The sequence below is a fragment of the Sphaerodactylus townsendi genome, linkage group LG08, assembly GCF_021028975.2.
Source record: "Sphaerodactylus townsendi isolate TG3544 linkage group LG08, MPM_Stown_v2.3, whole genome shotgun sequence".
Classification (NCBI taxonomy): Eukaryota; Metazoa; Chordata; class Lepidosauria; order Squamata; family Sphaerodactylidae; genus Sphaerodactylus; species Sphaerodactylus townsendi.
The window spans coordinates 108,125,016-108,143,548 of record NC_059432.1 but is presented as its reverse complement, the minus strand read 5'-3'; the positions used below and the strand labels follow the sequence as shown (position 1 = coordinate 108,143,548).

Below are 18,533 nucleotides of genomic sequence, written 5' to 3'. Positions count from 1 at the left end.
CACAGGCCCCGGGGCAAGTTCTGCCTTGCTGACTCCCACACTTTTCACCCTCCGATCTGCAAGTCCACTGGATACACCCGACTCCGGCACCTGAAAGGAAACATCTGCAATTGTCATGCAAATTAAGCACAGTTACGCAGGTGTGTAGCGCGCGCATGCTAAGAGGCGTGCGTATGTATGCGCTTTCTTTAAAAGTTTGGTTACACTTTGGTGTGTCAGCGTTGGGGTGAAGTCCTTGAGGAGGGTGGCTGTGTCACAGGGAGGAGAAAAAATGGAGTTGGGGACAGTGGCTATGTCACAGGCGGAAGAAAAGAAGGGAAGATGTTGAGTGGGTGGCTGTGCCACAGGCAGAAGAAAAGGAGTTGTCAGGTAGGGTGGCTGTGTCACAGGCGGAAGAAAAGGGGTTGTCAGGTAGGGTGGCTGTGTCACAGGCGGAAGAAAAGGAGTTGTCAGGTAGGGTGGCTGTGTCACAGGCGGAAGAAAAGAAGGGAAGATGTCGAGTGGGTGGCTGTGTCACAGGCGGAAGAAAAGGGGTTGTCAGGTAGGGTGGCTGTGTCATTAAGGCGGAAGAAAAGGCGCTGCAGGGTGGCTGTGCTCGCTGGTATGAAGCAGCGAGTTGTTTGTAGGTGGTAGGGTGGCTGTGTCACAGGCGGAAGAAAAGGGGTTGTCAGGTAGGGTGGCTGTGTCACAGGCGGAAGAAAAGAAGGGAAGATGTCGAGTGGGTGGCTGTGTCACAGGCGGAAGAAAAGGGGTTGTCAGGTAGGGTGGCTGTGTCACAGACGGAAGAAAAGAAGGGAAGATGTCGAGTGGGTGGCTGCATCACAGGCAGAAGAAAAGAAGGGAAGATGTCGAGTGGGTGGCTGTGTCACAGGCGGAAGAAAAGGGGTTGTCAGGTAGGGTGGCTGTGTCACAGGCGGAAGAAAAGAAGGGAAGATGTCGAGTGGGTGGCTGTGTCACAGGCGGAAGAAAAGGGGTTGTCAGGTAGGTTGGCTGTGTCACAGGTGGAAGAAAAGGGGTTGTCAGGTAGGTGGCTGTGTCACAGGCGGAAGAAAAGAAGGGAAGATGTCGAGTGGGTGGCTGTGTCACAGGCGGAAGAAAAGGGGTTGTCAGGTAGGGTGGCTGTGTCACAGGCGGAAGAAAAGGAGTTGTCAGGTAGGGTGCCTGTGTCACAGGCGGAAGAAAAGAAGGGAAGATGTCGTGTGGGTGGCTATGTCACAGGCGGAAGAAAAGGGGTTGTCAGGTAGTGTGGCTGTGTCACAGACGGAAGAAAAGAAGGGAAGATGTTGAGTGGATGGCTATGTCACAGGCGGAGGAAAAAGGGGTTGTCAGGTAGGGTGGCTGTGTCACAGGCGGGTGAAATGAAAGGGAGGCTTCAGGGAGCTTGGTTGCGTCCCAGGGAGTAGAGAAGAAACAGAGTATTCAGGGAATGTGTTGTGTCACAGGCAGGAGAAAGGGGGTCATGGCGGAGGGTGGCTGTGTACCAGGCAGTGGAAAACCAAGGTAGTCCTAAAGGAAAATGGCTGTGTCACAGGCAACAGAAAAGAAAGGGAGTCGTCGGCGATATCCCCTCCCATCCATATGAGTGGTATTTTCATGTTTCACTCTAGGGAGGAAAGCCTTGGGACAAAATATCAACAAAACTGTATGTATACTCCACATGAGCAGGAGTGCAGAAGGAGCATATGCTATTTTACAAGCATCTCCATTTTTAAAAACTCTTTTTTTAAAAAAAGAAAGCTCCTGATCTTCCCGAGTGCAAAATCATGCTTTCATGTACATGGCATGGCCAATAGCTGCCGCTATCCCAGTAGCGATGAGTGGTGCATGAAGATTACTATTTTATTCCCCCACCCTATTCCTCCAAGGAGTTCAGGGTGGTCTTCAGGGTCTCCCCTCCTCCAGTCTACCCTCACACAACAACCCTATGAGGCAGGCTAGACCAGTGGTGGCAAACCTATGGCACTCCAGATGTTCATGGACTACAATTCCCCTCAGGCTGATGGGAATTGTAGTCCGTGAACACCTGCAGTGCCATAGGTTCGCCACCACGGGGCTAGAATGTCAATGAATTATAGGAATGAAACATGATGAAAGAGATGTTGTAGAAAGGGGAGGAGCATTTGTACCTTCGTAGACCCTTGCCCCTCACTATGACTCGCAAAAGGAGAGTGCATTTGGCAAAGCAGGAGCTGTTTAATTTACACGGTTTAAGAACGTAAGAACAAGCCTGCTGGATCAGACCAGAGTCCATCTAGTCCAGCTCTCTGCTACTCACAGTGGCCCACCAGGTGCCTTTGGGAGCTCACGTGCAGGAGGTGAAAGCAAGGGCCTTTTGTGGCTTTTGCTCCCGAGCACCTGGTCTGCTAAGGCATCTGCAACCTCAGATCAAGGAGGATCAAGATTGGGAGCCATAAATCGACTTCTCCTCCATCAATCTGTCCAAGCCCTTTTTAAAGCTATCCAGGTGAGTGGCCATCACCACCTCCTGTGGCAGCATATTCCAAACACCAATCACACGTTGCGTGAAGAAGTGTTTCCTTTTATTAGTCCTCATTCTTCCCCCCAGCATTTTCAATGAATGCCCCCGGGTTCTAGTATTGTGGGAAAGAGAGAAAAATGTCTCCCTGTCAACATTTTCTACCCCATGCATAATTTTATAGACTTCAATCATATCCCCCCTCAGCCGTCTCCTCTCCAAGCTAAAGAGTCCCAAACGCTGCAGCCTCTCCTCATAAGGAAGGTGCTCCAGTCCCTCAATCATCCTTGTTGCCATTCTCTGCACGTTTACACCAACTGAAGAATGCATCTTTTCTTGGTCTGTATCCTGACCTTCATTTGATACTAAATTCGGTTTTCTTTTTTAAGTGCAGAGTACTGAAGCAAGGAGGGGAGCCAGGAATTACTGGGCCAGGACGCATCGGTCTGGTAAACAGGAAGCAAGTGAAGACCAGACTTCAGACAGGTTCAAAGCGGACTTTGACCAGGGGGTACCAATCAGGGTTCCAGAAACAAGAAGCAAAGCTAGCCCTGGAAGACAGTGTGCAGTGAAGCTCGGTCCAGTAGCTTCCTTTTGAGGTGGCACCGAAAGGTTGGACCTAGGGCAGAATCATAGAGTTGGAAGAGACCACAAGGGCCATCAAGTCCAATCCCCTGCAATGCAGGAACACACAATCAAAGCACTCCTGACAGATGGCCATCGAGCCTCTCTTTCAAAACCTCCAAAGGAGGAGACTCCACCACACTCCGAGGGAGTGCATTCCATGTCAAACAACCCTGACTGCCAGGAAGGTTTTTGATGTTTAGCTGGAATCTCTTGTTCTTCACCTTGAACCCATTACTCCTGGTGCCAGTCTCTGGAGCAGCAGAAAACAAGCTTGCTCCCTCACCAACATGACATCCCTTCAGATATCTAAACAGGGCTATCATGTCTCCGCTTAACCTTCTCTTCACCAAATTAAACATCCCCAGCTCCCCAAGCCTCTCCTCGTAGGGCATGGATTCCAGACCTTTTACCATTTTGGTTGCCCTCCCCTGGATCATAATAGAATAGAATAGAATAGAATCTTTATTGGCCAAGTGTGATTGGACACACAAGGAATTTGTCTCCGGTGCATATGCTCTCAGTGTACATAAAAGAAAAATACATTTGTCAAGAATCATAAGGTACAACACTTAATGATTGTCATATAGGTCTAGTAAGCAATCAGGAAACAATCAATAGTAACGAAACCATAAAATGTAAAATCATAAAATAAAATGAATTAAAATGAAATGTCAGCACAGGCTATAGTCATACAGTCATAAGTGGGAGGAGATGGGTAATAAGAATGATGAAAAAAGTAGTGCAGTAATTATATAATAAATATATAATAAATAGTTTAACATTATCGAGGAAATTATTTGTTTAACAGAGTGATGGCATTCGGGAAAAAACTGTTCTTATGTCTAGTTGTCTTGGTGTGCAGTGCTCTGTAGCGACGTTTAGAGGGTAAGAGTTGAAACAGTTTATGACTGGGTCAGTAAATATTTTCACAGCCCTTTTTTTGACCCGTGCAGTATACAGGTCCTCAATGGAAGGCAGGTTAGCAGCAATTGTTTTTTCTGCAGTTCTAATTATTCTCTGAAGTCTGTGTCGATCTTGTTGGGTTGCAGAACCAAACCACACAGTTATAGAGGTGCAGATGACAGACTCAATGATTCCTCTATAAGAACATAAGAACAAGCCTGCTGGATCAGACCTGAGTCCACCTAGTCCAGCACTCTGCTACTCGCAGTGGCCCACCAGGTGCCTTTGGGAGCTCACCTGCAGGATGTGAAAGCAATGGCCTTCTGCGGCTGCTGCTGCTCCTGAGCACTTGGTCTGCTAAGGCATTTGCAATCTGAGATCAAGGAGGATCAAGATTGGTAGCCATAGATCGACTTCTCCTCCATAAATCTGTCCAAGCCCTTTTTAAAGCTATCCAGGTTAGTGGCCATAACCACCTCCTGTGGCAGCATATTCCAAACACCAATCACACGTTGCGTGAAGAAGTGTTTCCTTTTATTAGTCCTAATTCTTCCCCCCAGCATTTTCAATGGATGCCCCCTGGTTCTAGTATTGTGAGAAAGAGAGAAAAATTTATCTCTGTCCACATTTTCTACCCCATGCATACTTTTATAGACTTCAATCATTTCCCCCCTCAGATGTCTCCTCTCCTAAAGAGTCCCAAACGCTGCAGCCTCTCCTCATAAGGAAGGTGCTCCAGTCCCTCAATCATCCTCGTTGCCCTTCTCTGCACTTTTTCTATCTGTCCCAATTTGTCGATATCTTTCTTGAATGGCGGTGCCCAGAACTGTACACAGTATTCCAGGTGAGGTCTAACCAGTGCAGAATAGAGAGGTACAATTAATGGCTTCCAGCTGTCGCCTATTCCAGCTGTGTGCTCAGACAGAACCAACCGAGGCCGGACCAGTTGTGAGTCACGCGGCCGACGAGGCGGAATCGCGCCCAGAGCACCACCGCACCTCTGCGGAAGCCCAGAGCAGGCCGGGTGAAATGGCACAGCCGCTTTGGAAAGGACGTTTGTGTCCCAGGGCGTTCATGTGGCCACTTCTGGTCAGCCCCCCCCCCCCAGCTGGTCCAGCCCGCTCCCTTCCGTCCACCATCCCCTCTGTCAGCTAGTTCTGGAGGGCGTCCAACTCGCCGCTCTTTGTGGCTGTTAATGAAACTGCCAGAGAACCTCTGAATCATTTTCGTTCTCTCCCTCCATCTTTGGCGGAAGGAGACACGGAGGGGTCTGGGCCGCCACTCGCCTCCCTTGCTCTCTGATGCAGATCCGCCGCAAAAGCATTCTGGGGGGGGGGGGGGGCGGCGAGCAAAAAGAGAGCGAAAGAGAGAGACTCTCCCCCTTTTAATCCTCTGCCACAAGTAAATTGCTTTAATCCCATTTCTGCCTCTCGAATAATTGGGAAGCCCAGGCCGGAGAAGGAAAAAGCAAGGCTGGGTTCCCAGCTCTCACCCGAGTCCTCTCGTTTATCTCCGTCGCGATGCTCACTTAGAAACCAGCAGATGCCTTTCTTTCTAACCCTCGTGTCCTTGATATTTCCAGTTGGAAGATTTTCTCCGGGTGCCATTTTATTTTCCCCCTCCCCGTGCAAGATCTTTGCAGAGTTCACAAGCTCGCGCTAACCGAAGCAGCAGCGGTGGCGTAGGAGGTTAAGAGCAGGTGCATTCCGATCGGGAGGAGCCGGGTTTGATTCCCAGCTCTGCCGCCTGGGCTGTGGAGGCTTATCTGGGGAATTCATATTAGCCTGTGCACTTCAACACACGCCAGTTGGGTGACCTTGGGCGAGTCACAGTTCTTTGGAGCTCTCTCAGCCCCACCCACCTCACAGGGTGTTTGTTGTGAGCGGGGGGGAGGGCAAGGAGATTGTCAGCCCCTTTGAGTCTCCTTACTGGAGAGGAAGGGGGGATATAAATCCAAACTCTTCTTCTTCCTGATTAAAAAAACACCCTTCAAATGGGTGGGATTCCACAGGCAGGTTGCGTCGTGAAGGCCAAGCGTCTAAAGATGCCCCTCTTTGCCCGGTTTCCCGTCTCTCTCTGCTTTTTAAACTGGCTTTGACATTATTAATTGACTTCAGCACCTGCCTTTAATTGCACATTAAAAGTGTGAGTTTTTAATAAGACCTAATCAGTGTTGCCTCCTCCTGAGAGGAAGGGCGGGACTGTTCGAATAATCCGCAGATATCTTCTCCCTCATTTCCAGCGTGTTACAATTATAGATGCACTTTGATGTGCGAGACACGGATCTCAATTTTCCGCGCTTACAACCGAAGCCTCGGCCCTCTGCAAGTAATGCCAGCCGTTCGTGATCTGTATACCTCCCGATTCCCACATTTAACATGTTGGTTAAGCAGAGGAGGCCGTAATCCTCCTTGGAAATCCTCGGATGAGCGCTTGCATGTCGATGCGGTGACGGTTTTAGGAGTTTTTTAACCTATTTCCAGCATCTTCGATTTCATTTTTTTAAACCTGTTTCCACCCTCCCATTTTGTAAGAAGAAGAAGAAGAAGAAGAGGAGGAGGAGGAGGAGTTTGGATTTATATCCCCCTTTTCTCTCCTGCAGGAGACTCAAAGGAGCATACAATCTCCTTGCCCTTCCCCCCTCACAACAAACACCCTGTGAGGTAGGTGGGGCTGAGAGAGCTCCGAGAAGCTGTGACTAGCCCAAGGTCACCCAGCTGGCGTGTGTGGGAATGTACAGGCTAATCTGAATTCCCCAGATAAGCCTCCACAGCTCAGGCGGCAGAGCTGGGAATCAAACCCGGTTCCTCCAGATTAGATATATGAGCTCTTAAGGAGCTCTTAACCTCTCCTCAAGTGGAGAGAGAATTGACCTTGAGGGGACTGGATTCAAGTGTGACCCCTGCTTCTTTTAATTTGGGGTCTTTGAGCCAAACCCATTACACTTCACTTAGTCCCAGCCTGCAAAACAGAAGCAGCCCTTTTCCATTTCTTAGACTGCGCCCGACAGTGGTAAAACAGTCTTTAAATTAAGGATCAGTGATTTACAAAAGCAGACAGTACAGGAGTCCTTATGTATTAGTGGCAGGCGTCCTTATACTGGGTGAAAATTCCAATTTCTTTGGCCATGTGATCACATTCCCGGAAGGGAAAATTGGCCCCTTTCTGGATCCATGTACCAGGTCCGTCATCTTATAGGGTTATATATAGCAGTGATGGCGAACCTTTTCGAGACCGAGTGCCCAAATTGCAACCCAAAACCCGCTTATTTATCGCAAAGTGCCAACACGGCAATTTAACCTGAAAACTGAGGTTTCAGTTTAGAAAAACCGGTTGGCTCTGAGGCGTGCGTTACTTGGGAGTAAGCTTGGTGGTTGTCGGTGGCTTTGCTTTGAAGCAACCATGCAACTCTTCCAACGGGTGAATCACCCTAGGAGGGTTCACTCAGAAGCAAGCCCCACTGCCAGCAACCGAGCTTACTCCCAGGTAAAGGATCACGCTGTAGTTCTTTGCATGAAAATCAGTGGGGTTTAACAACGCTAACAGGGTTACCTATACAGCTTCCCCAAAACTAGGTCTTAGGTTTAATGCTAATAATCGAGCCCAGTGGCCCAGGGCAGCCTAGATATGTAGGGGGTGGGGGCGACTTTGTGCGTGCCCACAGAGTGGGCTCTGAGTGCCACCTCTGGCACCCGTACCATAGGTTCGCCATCACTGATATATAGGGTTGCCAACAAATGGAAGGGGAAAAAAATGTCCTGCCCCTTTAACACAGGCTTTTCATGGCATGGAGGCAAATAACATCACTCAGTCAATAATATCCCGTTAAGCCTTTCTTAAAGGAACAGGTCTCTTTTTCTCTCCAGGTGTCTATGTATGTACCTATGCCAAGCTCCTGTCCTGCTCTGGATGATTTTTATTTCCCCACGAAGGAATCTTTAGACAGAGAAGAATCCTACGAAATTGGTTTTAGCCATTCTCCAGCTGAGTGAAATTTTCCATTGGTTGGAGTCTGGGCTTGAAAATTTTGGGCAACGAAGCCAGGGAGCTTTTGCTTTCAGGGAAAAGACGAAAAGAAGATGTCCACGTTGAGATTCTTGAACTCTCTTCTTGCACAAGCATGGGAGGGCCTTCCCCGTTCCTCCACATGAAGCCTGCTGGGTGACTGGTCACAGTTCTTCTGAACTCTCTCAGCCCCATCTACCACACAAGGTGGGGCAGGGAAGGGAAAGCGTTTGTAAGCCCCTTTGAATCTCCTTACAGGAGAGAAAGAGGGATATAAATCCGAACTTTTCTAAATTTTAAAGTCAAAAGACTGCATACTTTTTTAAAAAAACAGTATATGTCAGTGATGGTGAACCTTTTCGAGACCAAGTGCCGAAATTGCAACCCAAAACCCAATTATTTATCGCAAAGTGCCAACACGGCAATTTAACCTGAATACTGAGTTTAGAAAAAACGGTTGGCTCCGAGGCATGTGTTACTCGGGAGTAAGCTTGGTGGTAGTCGGTAGCTTTGCTTTGCAACCGTGCAACTCTTCCAACAAGTGAATCACAACCCTAGGAGGGTTTACTCAGAGGCAAGCCCCATTGCCAGCAACCAAGCTTACTCCCAGGTAAAAGATTGCACTTTAGTTCTTCACGTAAAAATCAGTGGGGTTTAACAAAACTTAACAGGGTTATCTACACTGCCTCACCAAAACTAATAATCGAGCTCAGTGGCCCAGGCCAGCCTAGATGTGTGGGGGGGGGGGGGCGGGTTGGCTCTGCGCGTGCCCACAGAGAGAGCTCTGAGTGCCACCGCTGATATATGTGGACCCTTCAGAGGCAAGCAACAAGCTAAGGATCAAACTGTGTCTCCCATTACATCCCCTGACAGACATTTCATTCATCTAGTGATGATTTACTTGTGGTTCCTGGCCCAAGGGAACTCCTCAACCAGGGCCAGGGTTTTTTCGACCTGGTAGAACGTTCTGTCCTGTAAGACCAGGGCCCTGCCGGATTTAATGCAGTTCTGGGTCTGGTCTCGCACTCGCAGCCCAAGCCACCTTGAACCCATGACTCTTGGACCTAGTCTCTGGAGCCGCAGAAAACAAGCTTGCTCGCTCACCAACATGACATCCCTTCAAATATCTAAACAGGGCTATCATGTTCCACTTAACCTTCTCTTCACCAAACATAACATACCCAGCTCCCAAAGTCTCTTCTTGTAGGATTCCAGACCTTTTACTATTTTGGTTGCCTTCCTCTGGACCTGTTTAGATGATGAAGAGTCCCCTTTTGTCTCTCACAAATCGAAGGCCTCTTAGCTTCCCTGGTTGGCTCTTAGTTCTAGTATTCAACAAAGAAGAAAAAGAAGAAGAGTTGGATTTATATCCCCCCTTTCTCTCCTGCAGGAGACTCAAAAGAGCTTACAATCTCCTTTCCCTTCCCCCCCTCACAACAAACACCCTGTGAGGTGGGTGGGGCTGAGAGAGCTCAGAAGAACCGTGACTAGCCCAAGGTCACCCAGCTGGCGTGTGTGGGAGTGCACAGGCTAATCTGACTTCCCCAGATAAGCCTCCACAGCTCAGGTGGCAGAGCAGGGAATCAAACCCGGTTCCTCCAGATCAGAGCGCACCTGCCCTTAACCGCTACACCACTGCTGCTCCTAGAGAGAGTAGAAGGGGGTTCGTTTCCTGCGCCTTGCAGGAGTCCTCCGGAGACTGCCTGCAAAGTACTTTTCTCCCCTCACTTGACCAGAGCTTGGAAATCTCTGCAGTCGACGGGTTAGTCATCGGCTCTCTTGCTCTGCCTTGAGCTTTTCCGAGCGGCTGCCGCAGCTGCCAGCCTGATGCTGCGCCGCCACAATTGGGTGTGAGCGCTTGGCCGCCCACACAGCTTTGATCAGAGTGGCGATGCTCCCCGGTTTTTCTATTAGCTCTGCATTAATGTGGGGGCGGGGGCGCAGCCATCCTTTTGTGCGTTGTGCCATTAGTGTCGCTCATGACCCAGATTTATCTCCTCTCCTTGGGCCCGAGCGGGGGTGGGGCGGGGTGGGGGGAAGCTGGGAAAAGGAGGTTGTGCTTTTCAGCGGCTTGTTGGGGGAGTCGTTGAAGTTAATTAGGTTTGGACCCCCCACTACCACCGTGGACATGGTGGGGGGAACTATTGCACACCGAAGGTTTGCAACCAAAGCCCAGGGAGAGCTTGTTTAGTGGCAGAGGAAGAAACCTGTGACGTATCCACGATCCAGCAGATTTGGAGATCCATTAGGTGCCATTTGGAACTCCACAGAGGGGGTGAGGGGAGAAAGTACTTTGAAGGCCGTTTCTGGATGACTCCTGCAAGGTGCAGGAAATGAACCCCCTTCTACTCTCTCTAGGGATCGTGGTACAGGGGCAGGCTAGATTTGGCCCACTACCTGGTGTTGGGATAAGTGCTCCTGGTAGTTGGAGATTATCCCTATTCGTAGTTAGCAGAGCGGCATGGGTGGCTAGAACACAGCAGAAGCCTGACCTCGTGTGCGTGTGCGTGCACGTGATGGATCCCAATGTGCGGCAAGCTTACACAAAAGAAAGTCGGAGTCAGTTGTAGTTTCTAATCTAATAAAAAGAGTATTTATTAGTGAACTCCATTCTGGATAGAAAGGTAGGTAGATAGAGTCACTATGCTATCCTGATCTATCTGGATGGAGATGGATGCGAGGAGCATGATAGGAACAAGAATGGAGAAGGGGTCGAGGAAGAAGCCGGAAGGAAGGAAGTCCCTGAGAGTATCAGTCTAACATCAAAGGGATAGAACCAGCATGATAGAGTAAAGGTGTCAAATCTAGCCACTAGCTCTCTAGTAAAAACCCCTCTGTAGGTTGAGGCAGGAAACAGCGTAACAGTGTAAAGTCCTTCACTTCCAACACCTGGGAGGGCCATTGGCATTCGAAATCCACCTAACTGAAGTGGCTCTACTATACCAGTAATACTTAACTGCATGGTGAAGTGGTTACTGTGGTAAGTGGTTAAGAGCAAGCGCACTCTAATGCGAGGAACAGGGTTTTATTCTGAGTCAGCATATTCCGCTGCTGAACAGCCTTTACCGTTAAAAAGTTCGTCCTGATGTTTAGGTGGAATCTCTTTTCTCGTGTTTTGAATCCGTTACTCCTTGCCCTAGTCTCTGGAGCAGCAGAAAACGAGCTTGTTCCTTCTTCAGCATCGCATCCTTTCAAATCATAGAGTCATAGAGTTGGAAGAGACCCCAAGGGCCATCAAGTCCAACCCCCTGCCATGCAGGAACAATCAAAGCACTCCCGACATATGTTCATCCAGCCTCTCTTTAAAAACCTCCAAAGAAGGAGACTCCCCCACTCTCCAAGGCAGTGAATTCCACTGTCGAACAGCCCTGACGGTCAGGAAGTTCTTCCTAATGTTTAGGTGGAATCTCTTTTCCTGCATCTTGAATCCGTTACTCCATGGCCTAGTCTCAGAGGCAGCAGAAAACAAGCTTGCTCCCTCTTTGACATGGCATCCCTTCAAATATTTAAACATAGCTTTCATGGCCCCCCTTAACCTTCACTTCTCCGGAATAGTCATCCCCAGCTCCCTAAGCCTCTCTTCCTAGGGCCAGGACTCCAGACCTTTTACCATTTTGGTCAACCTCCTCTGGACCCATTCCCACTTGCGAGTATTCTTCTTGAATTACGGTGCCCAGAACTGGACACAATATTCCAGGTGAGGTCTGACCGATGCAGAATAGAGATAGTACAGTCCTTGATCTAGACCAGTGATGGCGAACCTATGGCACGGGTGCCAGAGGTGGCACTCAGAGCCCTCTCTGTGGGCACACACAAACAGAGTTCATCATGTGGGGGGAAATCGCCCCCCCCCCCCCATACACACATCTAGGCTGGCCTGGGCCACTGGGCTCGATTATTAGCATTGAACCTAAGACCTAGTTTTGGAAAAGCACCGTAGGTAACCTTGTTAAGCGCTGTTAAACCCCACTGATTTTCATGCAAAGAACTAAAGCGCAATCCTTTACCTGGGAGTAAGCTCGGTTGCTGGCAATGGGGCTTGCTTCTGAGTAAACCCTCCTTGGTCGTGATTCACCCATTCGAAGAGTTGCATAGTTGCTTCAAAGCAAAGCCACCTTCTACCACCAAGCTTACTCCCAAGTAACGCACACCTCAGAGCCAACCATTTTTTCTAAACTAAAACCTCAGCATTCAGGTTAAATTGCCGTGTTGACACTTTGCGATAAATAAGTGGGTTTTGGGTTGCAGTGTGGGCACTCGGTCTCAAAAAGGTTTGCCATCACTGATCTAGACACTATACTTTTGATGCAGCCCAGAATCGCATTGGCTTTTTTGGCTGCCGCATCACACTGCTTACTCGTGTTCAGATTGTGGTCTCATAAGACACCCAGATCCCTGTCACATGACAGGAAAAGCCTCCTAGGTGATGTCTGGGGTTGCCAACTCTGGTTAGAAAATTCCTGGAGATTTGGGGAGGGTGGGAATTGTGGAAGGGAGGGGTGTCCGGGCATAATGCCATAAAGTCCTCGATCCAAAGTGACCATTTTCTCCTGGGACACTGATCTCTCTTGTCTGGAGAAAAGTTGCAATTCTGGGAGATCTCCTGGCCCCACCAGGAGGTTGGCAAGACTAAAGATGGCTTTTACAAGCAGCGTATTCAAATGCCCCTTTATTAAACGGTAGAGAAAGGCAACTCTCCCTGCACATTAAAAAATCAATGAGCCAGAAAGGGTTTCAGTTAGCTTTCAATCTTCTTTATGCTCAAGGAGAGTTTCCCCCCCTTCAAACATCCACCTTCCCTGTCAGCAGCCAACAGCAGTGGCGTAAGGGCCATGGGATGGGGGGTCACAATGCCCCAGATGCACCCTGGAGTGAGGGAGTGGCAGGAGCATGGAGGGGACATTCTGGGACAGGGGCGTTCTGGAGCAGGGTGTTGGCAGGCAATGCCACAGCAGGGCACAGTGTGTGCTCGCACCCTGAGCACAGTTCCCCCTCGCCCCACTCCGTCCCTCGCCAACAGCCATTGAATTGAGGGTAGGAGGGGACTGTTGCTTTGTTCTACTGGTTGCCTAAAGAAGTCCATCAGGTTGCCAGTTCCTGGTTGGGAAATTCTGGAAGATCTGGGCGTGCAGCCTGAGGAATGCAAGATGGGGAGAGGAGTGACCTCAGCGAGTACAATGCCACATGGTCCACCCTCCAAAGCCGCTACTTTTCTCCAGGTGACTTGATCTCTCTAGTTTGGGGATCAGCTGCAATTCCAAGGAGCCTCCCTCTGTAATCTCAGTGCTCGGGAAGGTACATACAGGTGCAGGTGTTTCTTTAGGAAGGCAGGGCCCAAGCTGTTAACATCAACACCTTGAATTGGGCCTAGAAGTGAATCTGTACAATGTCTCCTGGTATGCTGTTTTCTTTTTTTTCTGAACTGCGGAGTCCTAGTTTGTGAAGATGTTCTTCCGGCTACGATATCTGGCAGATTCACACTAGCCTGACAAGGACCTTTGATCTCTGGATATAGGAAGCCTAGCTGCTTTGAAAAAATTACACAAAGGAAGCAAGTGGCCAAATGGTTATAGATCAGAGGGGTTGATCTACAGGGGGCCAGGAAACAGAGTTTAGCTGGGAACCAAGGGGAGAAAACAAAATAGAGTCTGATCCAGGCCGGGCAGGAGAAGGCAACTCCTAGACCCAGGTGGCCAAAAGTCACATTTTGGAACTGTGCTGAGAGGAAAATCTATGTGTTTTTGTATTTTCCTCACTTTCAATAAAATCTTTGAAAGACTCAGCAGTTTTTGAGTATCTGGGAAAAAAACCCCCAGGATTTACAAGACAGGCGTGCACCCCCTCACTCCCGGTCTTTCGACACAGTCTCCTGTGCCTTTCCTTGTAAGCGATGCCCCTCGCTTTTGATCCCTTCTATTGCGTTGGGCTCTGCCGTTTCCAGCACAACGGCTATTCTGAGGGGCTGCGGCTCAGTGGGAAAGCCTCTGAAGCCCTAAGTTTGATTCTATGATTCCCCAGCACCTCTGGTTGATAGGATCAGGTAGCAGGTGATGTGAAAGTCCTCAGTCTGAGACCCTGAAGAGCAGCTGCCAGCCTGAGTAGGCAATTCTGGTTTTGAGGGACCGATCGTCTGATTCGGTATAAGGCAATTTCACGTGTGGTTGGAGAGGGGCCGTAGCTCAACGGCAGATCATACGCTTGGCATTCAGTCCCCAGCATCTCCAGGCAATGAGTGAGGTGAAAGACCTCTACCTGAGACGATGGAAAGCAGCTGCCATCTGAGTAGACAGTACTAGTTTTGAGGGACCAATGGTCCCTGGGTACTTACCAGGATACAGAGGACTCTGGGGCAGAACCTGGCAACACAGTGCAGCCAGAGCTGGCTGCTCCTGGGGAAGACCAAGCAGCAGAGCCAACTCCCAGCCCTTCCCTGCCTGATGACGTGCAGATAGAGGAGCCTGCAGATCCTCCTAGGGAACCCAGTAATGAGTCAGCTGTGCACAGGAGGCAGAAGCAGAGGCAGCTGCTGCAGAAGCAAAGGAGGAGTGCTCACATTGCAGCAAGATATGGGACAATAGAAGTATCTACATCTGACGAGGATTAACTCCCTGCAGAATCCCAACCCCTTTGGCAAGGCTCTTTATATAAGCCTTGCTGTGAGCTTGCTTCTGCCTGGGTGTAAAAAGTGTGTTTCCTGTTGCTTCCGTGTGCCTGGTCTACTTCTGGTGTGTGCTATGACCTGTGGAACTGACCCGTGACTATGCCTCCACCTTTTGCCTGCCTTGACTCATTGGACTGGCTCCTGACTGTGTGTAAAGGTTTCAATGGTGTTGATGGTAAAGTAACCTTGAGTGCATTCCACAGCCCGGGCGATGGGCCAGCTTCAACTGCGGAGACTTTATCTCTGCGCGGGAGATGAGGTCTCCGTTCCCATGGGAAGCCGGGAGGGGGATGGGATGGATAGAGTTATAACCTGTGCTTCTGGCGGGAAGTATCATTCCTGCCACTGCGTGTACTTGAGCTTTCTAAGATGTCTGAATAAACGGTCTTTTTTCACCAAAGAGCCTTTTATTTCTGCTTCTATGGAATTCTTTACATTGTGGCAGGAATCCTAATTCATCTATATTCCTAGTGCAGTGGACCTCTGGTGTCTCGGCATGGAGAGGTTGAATATTCCTGTGGAAGGTGCGGTAGCCCCCAAAGAGGGCTCCGAGCTTTCCCTTCTGGATTTGGAGGAACCGGCGGGAGAACGGGTCTCGCTGGTAACTCTTTCCCGTCCTCGTATCGACATGAGTTTTCCCTTACTCCGCCGGGCATCGAGGGACGCAGGAGGCGATCATGTGGACTTACATGAGTCGTTTGGGGCGCTGTCTATGGATCGTGCGCCTGTGGATCGGATATCTGCCCGTTTCCATGTGGATTACAAACCTCAGGTGCAGCCTGTCACGGAGGAGACAGGTCTGACCACCTTTCATGCGGCAACGCAGGAGTCCATTGAACGATTCCTGGACTCGTATTTTGGTGATGCTCCCAAGAATCCACCGTGGCCCCCAGATCCCGGATTAGCAGCTGGATCTGAGATGTCCCGTGGAGCCACCGGTGGGCACGACGTCCTGCGGTCAGAGGAAGAGGAGTCCGGAGAAAGCCTGCACTCCCAGCCGGATCTGTTCCCTCTCCCATCGAGAGAGAACTGGGATGAGGAAGTGGGGCGACTGCGAGATGCCCAAGAAGCATGGACCCGTGAACGCCAGCTATGGGAGGAGGAACGGGCACAGTTACAGCAAGAGCGCGAAAACCTGCAGAGGGACCGGGAACAACAACGCAAAGAAGTCCAACTCGAGTTGGACCGTGCCAAAGATGCGCTCCAACGGCAATATGCGCAGAATCTGATAGCCCATGATAAGGTCCTGGAACACTCCAGAATGGCTTTAGAGCGGCCACGCGCACGCGTTCAGGCCCTCAGCACGCATCGTGAGCTTACTGCAGCTATTAAACGGGACGAACTGGCTAAATTGGAACGAGAAAAAGCAGCTCTGCATGCGCACCAGGATGCATTGACCCGCAAGGAGAGAGAGCTGGCTGCATTGGAGAGGGAACTGAGGAGGCAGCAGACCAGGAAGCCCCAAGTTGGAGTCTATGCTGTTACTAATACTGCCGGCGCCAGAGGAGCAACGTTGCTGGGTCCTGCCACCCAAACGCCAGCGGCACCGGCATTGATACCGCCCCCGATTCCGGGGCCCCCTGTGCAACCGCTGCCCGCCCAACCTGCTCAACCCGTGCAACCGCCGCCCCTGCCGGCGCCAAGAGCCGTGGAAAGGGGTTACTATAGGCCCCCGATACCTGCTCGCTTTTGATGGGACCGCTCCAAACTTCCCTACTTCATTTTGCAACTCGATGCCCACATGGAGGACTACGATGATTTATACCGGTCTGAGCGCAAAAAAATACGGGACATCGGCTCAGTCCTGGATGGGGCAGCAGCCGACTGGTTTGTGACCCTTTTGGATTTGCAAGATGAAGACTCTCGCACGGTGCCCGCATTCCTCCAAGCCTTAAGAGCGCGCTTCCAAGATCCGGGCGCCGAAAATGAGGCTATCCGCACCATCAAAACTATCCAGCAGGGCAACCGACCGTTTGCAGAATTTGCCCGTGAATTTCGTGCTGCGGCTGCTCGACTCCCTCCTGAGTGGCCTGAACGCATGAAATGCGAATACTTCTCGGATGCTGTTGACGGCAAGCTGCGTGAAACGGTGTTTTTAATTCGGGTTCCTCGCACTATTGCTGATTGGATCCAGTTGGGATCCCAGGTGGCGTCTCGCTTGGAATACGCTCGTGCCGGAGGCCGCCCACGCCCGAAGCCTGCCACTGCGCCCACCAAGACAAGCCCAGCCGCCCCCACCGAGTCCACCTCTGAGTGCCGTCGCCGACTGGGATTGTGTCTGTACTGCGGAGGACCAGGTCATCTAGCCGCCAACTGTCCGAAGAAACAAAAACCAACCGCTCCAGCCACGCGCACCCCGTCTGCCAAGCCACCACGCAAGTCGGGGCGCCTCGACGGGCTCCTCTAAGGCGGTCATCGAAGGCGACTCCAGAGGAGGGGAAGCAGCTGTTTGCCTTTCTTCAGCCCCCATGGATATGGGTCCGACTCCTGACGCGGTGAGTGAAGGCAGCTCCCATTACTGTCAAAGCGTTTCTGGCCAACCTCCCCGCTAAACATACTTCGCATTATAGCCTCGGCCCTTGTGGATTCTGGCTGCTCCCATTGCTTAATGCGGCCCCAGGTGGCAGAGGAGCTAGGTCTGGACCAAATTCCCTGGCTAAGCTCCATACCATTCACCCAAATGGACGGCAGCCCTCGGGAACGAAGGACCGGCCCAGTTCAAAACACAACCGGTTCTCCTCCGTTAAGGCGCCGACGATTGGGAGAAAATTAGTTTGATTTTGGCGCCAGTGGCCAAACACTCCATAGTTTTGGGCATGCCATGGTTATTGTTACATGAACCAAAGTTCATTTGGAAAGAACGGATCTTAGAATTCACTGACCCTCCCTGCGGTGAACACATGAATTGGGGAAAACCCAACTTCTCCTGACACACACCCCTCCCTGGCTTCTTCAGCGATTGCTCCGATTCTATTGGCATCCCAATCGGGCGTACTCAAGATCTAGCCAGAGTTTTTCAGGGAGCAAGAATGCGATCAGTTGCCACCCCATAGAGACACTGACTGCAAAATTGTTATACAACCAGGGGCGCAACTGCCCAAAGGTAGAATCTACCGTGATGAGTCCCAATGAGGAGAAGGAACTTCGTGCCTTCTTGGACAAGAACCTCGCTTCAGCGGGTTCATATCGGGCGGGCTACCAAACACACACACGCTGCTCCCGTTTTGTTTGTAAAAAAAGAAAGATGGGTCTTTACGGCTTTGCACAGATTATCGAGGTCTCAATGCAGTCTCCCTGTCCAATAAATATCCTTTGCCTTTGATCAAGGACCTTTTAGATGCGCTGGGCAAGGGGCACATTTTTACTAAATTGGACTTGAGAGAAGCTTACTACAGGGTCAGAATTGCTGAAGGCTATGAACACTTGACTGCGTTTAACACAAAGTTTGGACAGTTTGAATACTTGATAATTCCATTCGGGTTAAGTGGGGCCCCCGGGGCTTTTATGGCCCTTATCAACGAAGTTCTCCATGATTTATTGTACAAGGGAGTTGTGGTATACTTAGATGACGTTTTAATTTATTCACAAACCATAGAAGAGCATGAAACATTGGTTCTGAGGTATTGGAAACGCTTTGCTTTCGGCATAACTCTCTCTTTGCCAAACTCTCCAAATGCTGTCTTCACCAGACCTCCACTGACGATATGGGTTACCGGATCTCACCCGAGGGCATGAAAATGGATCCCGCTCATGTTGACACAGCCCTCCAATCGCCTGCCCCCACCAACCGCAAGGAACTCCAATCTTTTCTTGGTTTTGCTAATTTCTATCGTGACTTTATACCCCAATTCGCTGAACTGA

General features: G+C 50.3%; 1 protein-coding gene across 2 annotated transcripts; it reads left to right on the top strand.

Annotated features, from left to right (window-relative positions):
* The first annotated feature begins 46 nt into the window (after positions 1–46).
* Positions 47–2,280, top strand: LOC125438364. 2 transcript variants are annotated; one of them, XM_048506782.1, is made up of 2 exons: positions 47–541; positions 634–2,280. In XM_048506782.1, exons 1-2 carry the CDS (start codon positions 322–324, stop codon positions 1,242–1,244), a joined length of 831 nt encoding a protein of 276 aa, XP_048362739.1. In that variant the 5' UTR covers positions 47–321; the 3' UTR covers positions 1,245–2,280. The 2 variants fall into 2 exon arrangements, with proteins under 2 accessions (XP_048362739.1, XP_048362740.1); XM_048506783.1 differs by having other exon boundaries at positions 630–2,280.
* The last annotated feature ends 16,253 nt before the right edge of the window (positions 2,281–18,533 follow it).